This window comes from Eriocheir sinensis, chromosome 15, assembly GCF_024679095.1.
Source record: "Eriocheir sinensis breed Jianghai 21 chromosome 15, ASM2467909v1, whole genome shotgun sequence".
NCBI classification, from domain to species: domain Eukaryota; kingdom Metazoa; phylum Arthropoda; class Malacostraca; order Decapoda; family Varunidae; genus Eriocheir; species Eriocheir sinensis.
The window spans coordinates 21,757,581-21,768,320 of record NC_066523.1 but is presented as its reverse complement, the minus strand read 5'-3'; the positions used below and the strand labels follow the sequence as shown (position 1 = coordinate 21,768,320).

Below are 10,740 nucleotides of genomic sequence, written 5' to 3'. Positions count from 1 at the left end.
GGCGCTAACCTCCCCAACACCAGTACCACCATCAGGGCACCGCCAGTAGCCAGGACACGATGCTAGCGGTGAGTGACGCAGGGAGGAAGGGAGGGCCAGCAGGCAGACAGGCAGGCTTTTTTGGCGCCCCCGGTCTTCCGTTTAGAATAGAGAATGATATATTGCATCCTATCCCACACTAAATGAACTCGAAGGTTATGGGATTTCAACGTTATCTTTCCGTTACGTGGATTTGCCCCTCCGTTTCTATCATCTCTTAAGTTATTTTGTCTACACGCCTCTCTCATCGCTTTCACGTTCATTTTTTCTATCTTTCTCTTTTTGTTTGCTCAGGTAGCTTAGTGTCTGCATTCCTCTCTCTCTACCTGAATCACCTGTATACTACTACTACTACTACTACTACTACTATAATATCAATAAGTGACGTATCGATGTAAATGCTCCGAAGAGTGTCTCACGTAATCAAGGGAGCGTACGTAAGTGTAAGGCATAAATTCAGTGACTAAAGTTTCAGTAACATGAAAACATAAGCTGCCACTCTGAAAGTCGTGTTCGTTTGTAAGGACAGTTGGTCCGCTGCAGGATCCGCCACAATGAGCTTTAATTATTAGCAGTGCCTCGTGCTTGGTGCGGTGCGTGTTGTAGCCCTTCGCCGCAGTAATTCCATTTTTCAGCTCCATGCTGGTAACATAAGCGGGAGTGGTTTTATGCGGCTGTCATGGTCACACCGCTTGAATGAAATGATAAATGCTGAGCTCTGCAACGGAACTTTTTTTCTCTTTAATCTTTTAGCCTTTCGTTTCACATTTGGCTTACCCTATTCGTGATCTTTTTCCAGTGTTGTTAATATATGACACTTTCTAACCGAAAAGAAAGTCGAAAATCAAAATAACAAATGGATATTTCCAAGTCCTCTATCCAGTGCTTTCATACTCAGTTTTGAGCAATCCGTAGTAACGATAATTCCTGCCTGAAACCAATACGTAAGACAAGGTGTTGTGTGGGTGTAGGCCGCGCAGGCTGCCACACACAAGGTGCAGGGCTCGCGATGGGACGTAGAGCAGCTCCTCACCTTCATTATTTTAGTCATTTGTTTTTATTTTCAATACTATTTTTTCATGTAGGAGACTCTAATTAGCTTGTGCTGCTTCAGCTTTCTGACTGACCAATTTAAAAATAAAATGAAAATATCATTAAAAACGGCATTAACTTTCTGAATATGAGTATATGAATCTACGAGATGAACACAACCTGAGGCAATAGTTAGTTAACTGAATTACAGATGTATATAATTTTTATTTTATTTTAGTTACACGGCAATATACCAATGTGGAAATGCAACACTAAGCCTAGTCTCTTCCAGGAACCGCACGGACGATGAATATGAGTCGAGGAGAGTTCACATGCTAGAATTCATGCTCACTGTGGAAATCATGTTTTTTTGCGTTTATGAGTTTTTTTCCATTGCAGGTTATTATGTTCACCATGCTGCGGCTGACGGCCACGGCGCCACAGTACCTCTACTCGGCTCCCGCGCCTCCCCAGGCTGCTCCTGTTAGGGTCCAGACTGCCTTTCCTGCATCTCCCTCCACGGCCAGGGCAGAAACCGTGCGGCCACCCTTCGCTCCTGTCATCCCACATGCCCAGCCTGCTGCCGCCCTGCTCCAAGCACTCTCCACAACCACCCCACACACTGCTTCCCACGCCCTGGCCCAGGCCACCCCCTCCCCTGTCGTTATTGCCTTGCCGGATGTAAGCGCAATCGTGGCACGAGCCTCCCAAGCACAATCATCCCCTGCTCTTGTCAAACAGCCAGTCTCTGCCCTTGCCACACACTCCGCCCTTGCCCCCGTCACAATATCAGGCTCATCTTTAGTTAGACACTCATCCCCTGCCCCTACCCCAAGTTCAGACCCAGCCTCTGCCATACAGATTGCTCCTGCTCCTACCACACACTCAGGTCCTGCCACAGCCCTTGCCACACACCCAGTGCCTGCCGCTGTCCGTGCCACACCTTCAGATCCTGCCGCTGTCCTTGCCGCTTCCACTGCTCCTGCCACACACTCAGCCCCTGCCGCTGCCCCTGCCACCCACTTAGCACTTGCTACACATTCAGCCCTAGTCTCAGTCCTTGCCACTGCCCCTGCCACACACTCAGCCCCTGACGCTGCCCCTGCCACTGCCCCTGTCACATATTCAGCCCTAGTCTCAGCCCCTGCCGCTGCCCCTGCCCCTACCACCCACTTAGCCCCTGCCACACATTCAGTCTTAGTCTCAGCCCCTGTCCCTGCCCCTCCCACACACTTAGTCCCTGCCGCTGCCCCTTCCACACACTCAGCCCCTGCCGTTGCCCCTGCCACAGTCTTTGCCCTTGCCACTGCCCCTGCTACACACTCAGCCCCTACCGCTGCCCCTGCCACCCACTTGGCCTCTGTCGCACAATCAGTCCTAGTCTCAGCCCCTGTCACACGATTTGCCCCTGCCACTGCCCCTGCTACACCCTTAGACTCTGCCATACAATCAGCACCTACCGCTGCCCTTGTCCCTCACTTAGCCCCTGCCATTGACCTTGCCACACGCTCAGGTCCAATCGCTGACCCTGCTGATGCACCTGCCCATGCCACCCTGTCAGGCTCTGCCAACGGCCATGCTACACACTCAGCTCTTGGCCACGCCCCATTGTCTGCCCCTGTTACCCACTCAACCCCTACCGCTTTGCCAGTCATTGCCCCTGTCTCTCCTAAACACTCGTCCCCTACCACTACAACACATATGGTCCATGCTACACACCCAGCCCCTGTTCATGACCCTGCCACACACCTAACACAAGCCTCTGCCATATTATCAGTTCCCATTCCTGCCATTGCCGCACGTTCCTTCCCTGCCCCTGCCACACATTCATTCCCTATACCTACTACACACACCTTTCCTTTTCCTGCCGCACACTCATCCCCTGCCCCTACTCATGTCTCTGCCACACACTCCGCCTCCGCCCCAGCACACGTCCCCATCCTGGTCGACGAGCGGACACACGTGGCGGCGGGGAACCTGACGACGTTCTCGCACCACGTTGTAGGAGGTGACGGCGCGCGGGTGAGCGCGGCGGGGAGCGGCGGCTCCTTCACCCCTCTGTCCGTCGTCGGAAACTACTCGTGAGTCACCTGCTGGTGTTCTTTGCGTCAGGTAGCTTCGTCAATGTAGGGAATGATGCACCTTGGAACAGGCCCAAACTTTGAGGAGGGTGAGGCAGTTTACTTCACCGCGGAACACAATCCATTGTTAGTTATTTGATGCTCTTCTATTATAATGTACAGTTTGCCACCTGAGGCAATGGATAGTTAATTGAATGAATGATTCAGTTACATTTAAATATACCAATGTAGAAATATAACAATAAGCCCACCGTCCCTTGCAGCTACCCTACGGACGATGGCAGACTCTTTCAGCTCCGCTACACGGCGGGCGTCGGCGGATTCCAGCCAGTATACTCATTTGCTCCGTTCCCCTACCGCACCCCAACGGGTGCCAGAGGAGTGCCCCGTGCCAGCAGCGTGTCCCCTGTCATCTAAAGCTTTCTCTCACTCCTGCACGGCGCCGGTTTTCTTCTTCATCCCTTGGTAGACTACTGTAATCCCATCGCCGCTGACATCCGGGTCACCAGGGTGGGCTGCAAATCGTGCTCCATGGACTGACACGCTGAGTGGCGAGGCGACGATACACTCTTGGATTCAGAATGAGAGCCAGTTTCATATGGAACCTTTCGTGTAGGCACTGTTGTGAGCGTTCTGTATTGTGGTGTTAGTGAATAGATGGTGGTAATTACCAGCTATAGCCTGTCTCGCAGCGGCACCTCGCCCATTACATTTCATCTTGATGCTGATAACTAACACAGGTCCGGTGTTGACAAAAAAAATCTGTAAGGATTGTAATTTGTATTTGAATAAAGGTGTTTATTTAACATTCAATTAAGTTATGAATGCCAACAATAATAATTATTTGAAGCAGGTGACCCACGCCCCACCCACACCCGCCAGGCCAGGCGTGGCTGGCGTGCAGCGGCGGCCATTGTCTCCGGCAGAAAAAGTTACGATCCCCGGACCTCTCCCGCCCCGCGACCTTCATTTAGCTGCGCGGGGAAGAAGGATTCAGTTGTTGGACGAGACTAAGCGCTCGAGATCAGTTTTCTTAGTCTCAGGTTACGACGGGAACTGATCAAACTTGACCTCGGGGCGCTACGTTGATGGCACTGAAGTGGATCTTTTTTGGAGGGCAGGAAACAAGAGCCTCTGTCTGTCAGCGGCCACTCCGGTCATTATATATTACAATGGCGGGATGAATGGCCGCCGTGCACTTAAGAGCGGCGGCGGGGATGAATAAGTTCTTTGCTATCTTGCTTGCCTCGGACGGAGCGTAATCTGAGCCACAGCCAAGTCCTTGGTCCCGGGCGAGTCAAAAACATAATTATAAAACAAAGCTCATTATACTGGGGCAAGAAAATGTGTATCAGGGTGTCTGCGCCATAAGGACCGACGCTGAAACATGAAAAGCTTCAACCTACCACTGGCGACGTGAACACAAAGAAGACTGTTGTAGTAATAAACATTAAGAACAAAAGGAGGCGGCGGGGGATCGCCAGCCAGGCAAGTGATGGGAGTAGGTAATGCGACTGTCTACCTTGCTCTGAAAATAATAAAATCCTGAAGGACCGCTTGGCCCCATACAACTGTCCGTGGCTAGGGGAAGGGGGTGCTGGAATATGGGAAGGGGTGGGCGTAGAGCGGAGGGCGTGGGGAGGAGCCAGCACCGTCGGGGCGTCAGACTTCTCCCACCCTCGCCTTGAGACTGTTTTGAACTTTAAGAGAGAATATAAAATTTCGGACAAACACTGATATGCTAATTCCGGGCAACTCGAGCCGGTTAAGTCAATACCTCCGAGCAAACACTGAAACCGCGCGTGTTTACCCGTACCTAAAGGTTTCCCGCGGATAACGACCCACTAATGATACTAATTTACGGAGAATCAGTGCCGGCGAGAAAGGCAGCACGGCCCCTCGAAGCAGTACTAGGCGGGGCGGCGCACAATTAGACGAACTAGAGGATGTTTGCTGGGCCCGACGCCTCGGATCAAGTTACCGCCGGGCTTGGGTTACGCCAACACCGACTCCAAGACATCAGTCACCCGCCAGGCCCCGGCAGCACACACAGCACCCCGGCCCTCCCCACTCCGCCGGCGCGCCCCGGCCCACCGCCGTGAGGAGCGCCTGCTGTGTGCTCATTGCAGCAAACCAGAAGAAGGGGCACTCAGGGGCCCATACCGCAGCGAGGCAGGTTTAGGTGCGTGGCGAGTTTCGGCAACTGCTTACTCAATCCTTGCCACTTCTAGACATTTTTTTCTTTGAGTTTCGTTGAAACTTCCTACAACAGCGCTGGTGTAGGCGCTCCAAAAGGGATTGAGAAGACCACCACAGGATGATCAGACTTAGTCAAGTCCGACAAAACAACGCGTTCGTCCACTTTTGCAGCACAGACAACGCCGCGGCTCTCACAAACCCTCGCTCGGGTGCGGGTGAGCGAAGCCCTGTGGGCTCATCAAGGGTATGATTGTCGTAATCAAAGAAGGCACAGTAATAGAAACTCGAGACGCACAGACGAAGAAATCCGAGTCGGGCACAGCTGACGCAAAAAGTGAGGGCGTCGCTGGTGGCGGCGTCTGAGGCAAGCTGAGAGTTGGTAGGTTGGTTGGGTGGTTGGTTGACTGGTTGGTTGGCTGGTTGATTCTCCGCGATGCAGCATTCAGATGAAGCCACAAACACGTGCGTCTTGTGGCTGGTGTGAGGATGATCGCACTGAATCATCTCGACTCAAACATTTTAAGTAGACTATATCATTTCTCTTACGTATTTTCTTAGCGTTTAAGAGTGAGTGGCATGAAATCTAAGACAAGGAGAGATATTTTAGGCTTTATTGTATTAAAGATTGCTGTCATATCTTTCCGTTTACCAGATTACAAGTCAATGGATGTGATGTAAATTAAAAGATGAGATAATGCAATCAACCGGATGAGGGAATAGTGGAAGATGATGATGATATGACGAATATTTGACATGTCGATTGAGTATTCTTTTTACACCTAATTTAAGGCACAACTCTGATGCAGGAAAATAACTTGTGAGTCCTACGGCCGCTGGTGCCTCGTCCACGCTAACCACCCACCCACCTACACGTCCCCCCCCTCAACCCCCCCCGACTCCTGCCACACCTCATGACAGACACGCATACAGAGCCACATATACCCCGCCATGCATTCTATATCATCGCACCTGAAGCTTCCACCCTGTCACCTATAAACGTTGCCTTATACCCTGTCACACACACACACACACACACACACACACACACACACACACACACACACACACTACTTCTTATCCCATGCCGCATATTACCATGGCAAATATACCCCTGCCGTACACACACTGTCACCCATATCTTGCTACTCACACCCACACACCTACAGGAGCACCACGTGGGAGCCAACAAGGGACAAACACCGCTGGGGACCAACAAAGGGACCAAAAACACGGGGCAATACAATTTGAAACCGTGAGTTAACATCGGCGGTCAACATATTTAACGCCGCGGGAGTCAACATTCCGCTCAGAGTCCTACATCCCCACCCACCTACTGCGTGCCTCCCCTCTCGTCCCACGTCACCCACTACCACCCTTCCTTCCATCCCTGCACCCTCCACCCTCCATGTCTCTTCCTTAACCATCTAATCCGACTCCAGCCTCGTTCTTTTGTTACCCCTTTACCCCTTCATCCATCCCTGCCTCTCAGCCCCTCACTCTCACTGCCTTGTCCAGCTTCCTTCATCGCTTCCTACACCACCCATCACTAACACGCCTGTCCCTGCCCATTCCTCTCCCAGCCTTATCTAGCCTCCATGGGTCATATTCTTAAACATTTCGGCATCCAACTTCATATATTTGACAAGGCTTCAGTAAGAGTTTGGGGCATTTCCAGGGGTAGTTTCGGGACCCTGGTGGTAGTTTGACCCTTCTTCTGCACCGTGAACCTAAGACGCAGGCATTAGACCCCGACTGCTCTCCTGTTTGGCCTTTTGAAATGGTTGGTGTGAGAGGCGGAAGCGTCTGACAGTACGGGCCCACATCAACTACTTCCAAAGGCCAAAATTGAGATCAGTCGGGTTATAATGAGTGTTTTTTGAGGTTCTTGGTAGAGAAGAAGGGTCACACTACCACCAGGGTCAAAAAACTACCTATGGAAAGACCCACAACTCCTACGAAAGCCTTGACAAATGAATGTGCTTGGCCGAGGAAATGTTGAAAAATATGGGTTGTCTCTTCCTGTCCCTTCACCTTATTCTCTGCTTTGCTCTTTCACTCCTCCCTTTCCCACGTCCTGCCCCATCTAATCTCTTTCTCCCTTCTCATTTCCCCCCTCACCATCACCACCCCATTCGTCGTCCCTTCATCGTCCCTTCACCTGCCGCCAATCAAGCTTCTGCGACTCACCGTGACGCGTTGTTCAGGAGACGATGCACCACTTTGCGTTTTCCGAATTTCCTAGAAGAACAAGAATGAAAAAAAGGCCGCGTCCGAGCGTCACGCCAGTCACCGGCTTCGCTCACCCGTCACCCGTCACCCTCGCTTCGCACTAAGCTTCTTCACATGGTATTTACTTTCCCTCGATTGCTTTACTTGGTATTTTCCTTTAAACCTGCCAGCGACTCCAGGCAGGCCGGTACACACACACACACACACACACACACACACACACACACACACACGCACACATACACACACACTCCCCCCTAACCGTCCTCACACACGCCGAAGCAACCGGGCAGCCGTGTCTTCGGGTGTTAATGGCTTTTAAAGATTGATTGTCTGTCGCGGGGCGGACCGAGGAGCCTCATCAATGCCCTCCACAACAATAAGAATAAACCACCCACCCACCTGCCCGGCCACCTCACCGCCCACCCCGCCACACCGACATCGAGCTTGAGAACCCTACGTGCATTTGAGAATTTAAGCATCACAAACTTAAAAGACCGTATTTCGAGTGTAAGGTGTTGCGCGAGTGTAAGACTGGAAGGCATGGACAGTCTGTATTTAAGCGGGTGGCGGATTAATAAAGGCTTGTTGATTGTGTGAAAAATCTCCCCAGTCATGCGCCATACAGCGATTCCGGGAAGAAGTTCAAAGCAGGTTCTGAAGTGACAGGTGAGCCGAAAGGAAGGTGTGGAAGGGGGAAGGGGGACAGGTAAGGGCTATGGGGGGAGAGGGGCAGGTGGAGGGTGAGCAGGTGGGGGGATGTTCCAAGGGAGAGTGGTCAGAGTTTTCCAAGAGGAGCTGCATGGGGTGGAGCGTAGAAAGGACTTAGAGGGAAAGAACTAATGGGATCACTAAACACCTGCTGCCACTACACTGTCGTCACCACCACCACCACCACCACCACAGTTGCCGCCACCCCAGCCTCCGCCACGTCATCAGTCACCATTAAAACAACAATGGCAGCAGACATCAGCAGCAGCTAAAACAACAAATACAGCTATTACTACTATTATTAAAATAGCACCAACCACTGTTACTACTACCACTACAACAACAGCTACCACTACTACGACTACTACTATTTTAACCATTACTACTACTACTACTACTACTACTACTACTATACTACTACTACTACTACTATACTACTACTACTACTACTACTACTACTACTACTACTACTACTACTATACTACTACTACTACTACTACTACTACTACTACTACTACTACAACTATTACTTCTATACTACTACTACTACTACTACTACAGACGTCCATCCAGGTTCATAGCCCCAAAGAGGTCGCGTAGGTGTGGTGGGAGGCCTGGGGGACGCACGTACTCGTGGGGTGCGCTGCGTGGTCGTGGTCGTGCTTGTTCACCTCCACAGATGCTGCTGATCATCCCGCGGCGAGCGCCCTCTCCCCGCTGTGGCATGGGCGGGAGGTCCGCCCACGCTCTTCCCTTTGTGATCGTGGCAACAGCAGGCAACTTGTCCCACCTCCTCCCTTATTAACAAACCACTATTCACTTACGTCTGTATCAAATGTCGACTTATCTAATTTTAAACCATCATTGAATTTCCTGTCCGGCTACTCCGCCTCTCCCCAACAACTGCCTTTCACTCCGGGCCGAGGGCTTGGCCGCGTCCTCTGGCACCCCGCGTCCCGCAGACCACGAGGAGGACTCGTGTACTTGTTTTTCTTATAACGAGTAAGTTCATCCTCTTGAGAGTACCAGGAGCTATTTTTGAGGGACTTCCCCGTCACGCTGAGGCAACGAGACGTCGACGAGTGCTCGGCGCGGCGACGCTTTACTGCGAGAAAGTCGTGTGTAAGATGAACTACTACGCATCCATCACCATCACCTTTGTGTGCGGAGTGAGATGATAAAAAAGGTACAGAGTCTTCTCTCGCGCTTTTCTACAAGAGGTGTTTGCGGCGTTTCAAGCGAACGCCCATCACGACGCGATCTCATGATACATTAGTGTCTCTTCCCTAACAAGTCCGTTCTGGCCGTGTTTTCTGGGGTACGCACGCGTTAGGCGGCTATTTCTGAAGCGTCCTTTTGTCTGCTGGCGTTGATATGCTGCGTACTTGTTGCAAGGGAGATAATGCTGCAGCCATACTCACTGTAAGTATGAAATGCCACGATGTGTGCGTGTGTGTGTGTGTGTGTGTGTGTGTACATAAAGAGGATGGCGGAGCAGAAGAGGGCGGTGTCGTGTGTCGGGTGCGGGTGTCGGGTGCGGGTGTCGAGTGTCGGGTGCGGCACTGCTGTCGCGGGCTTAAAGTTGACAATATGGTGGTGGTGATGGAGGAGCGGCGTCGGGGGGGCGCCGCAGAGGTCACCAAGCCAAGGGGGTAAAGGAGGGAGAAAGGGGTAAAGAAGGGGGAGTGCTGGGATGAAGGGTGGGGATCGAAGGGGGCAGATACGGACAAGGGGTGGGAAGAAGGAACAGGGAAAGGGAGGGAAGGGGAGGGCGAGGAGGCATACAGGAACGAAAGATGGTGCCAGAAACGAAGGTAAGGAGAGGTAAACAAGGTAGAGGAGTAAGGGGAAGGGATAGGAAGCGGGTAGAGACAAGAGGTTAAGAAAGATGAATGGAAAATGGGGACAAGGAGAAAGATAGATTATGGGGTGCAGCAATATATGGGGATAAATGGGAAGGTAAAAGAGTAAGGCGAAGAAATAGGGAGAGAGAGAGGCAGGGAGATGGGGAGATACGCATACTCAGAAAGGGAGGAGGCTGGGGTGATAGAGTAAAGGTAGGAGGAAACAAGCAGAGTAAGAGAAGAGGAAGAACAAGTAAGAGAAGAGGAGAACAAGCAAGAGAAGAGGAAAAGGGGACTGGCAGAATTGTAGGGAGAAAGAGAAGGTTTGAAGGGGTGGATATGGAAAAGAAGGAGAAGGTAGGGAGGGAAAATGAGGCAGAATGAACGAGGATGACAAGGAAGAATAGGCGATGAATGGAGAGAAAAATATATATATAAGGAAAAGGAATGTGAGGTATGGGGCAGGAGTGAAAATGGGAAAAAAAAAATTGAAAAAGTAGGGAAGGAAAAAAGTAGGGAAGAAAAAAGTAGGGAAAAGTAAGGAAGGAAAATTAGGGAAAAGTAGGGAAAGTAGGGAAAAGTAGGAAAGGAAAGGGAAAAGTAGG

At 51.2% G+C, this 10,740-nt stretch overlaps 1 protein-coding gene across 1 annotated transcript; it reads left to right on the top strand.

Moving 5' to 3' along the window:
* The first annotated feature begins 1,398 nt into the window (after positions 1 to 1,398).
* LOC126999076 (skin secretory protein xP2-like) lies at positions 1,399 to 3,940 on the top strand. The gene is made up of 2 exons (XM_050861451.1): positions 1,399 to 3,152; positions 3,416 to 3,940. Exons 1-2 carry the CDS (start codon positions 1,450 to 1,452, stop codon positions 3,567 to 3,569), a joined length of 1,857 nt encoding a protein of 618 aa, XP_050717408.1. The 5' UTR covers positions 1,399 to 1,449; the 3' UTR covers positions 3,570 to 3,940.
* Positions 3,941 to 10,740: the final 6,800 nt, after the last annotated feature.

Excerpts from the sequence above, each read along its gene's own strand:
- LOC126999076 (XM_050861451.1), top strand. The coding sequence starts at position 1,450 with ATGAGTTTTTTTCCATTGCAGGTTATTATGTTCACCATGCTGCGGCTG. Across the intron at positions 3,153-3,415 it reads TCCGTCGTCGGAAACTACTC|CTACCCTACGGACGATGGCA; the intron begins GTGAGTCACCTG and ends CGTCCCTTGCAG.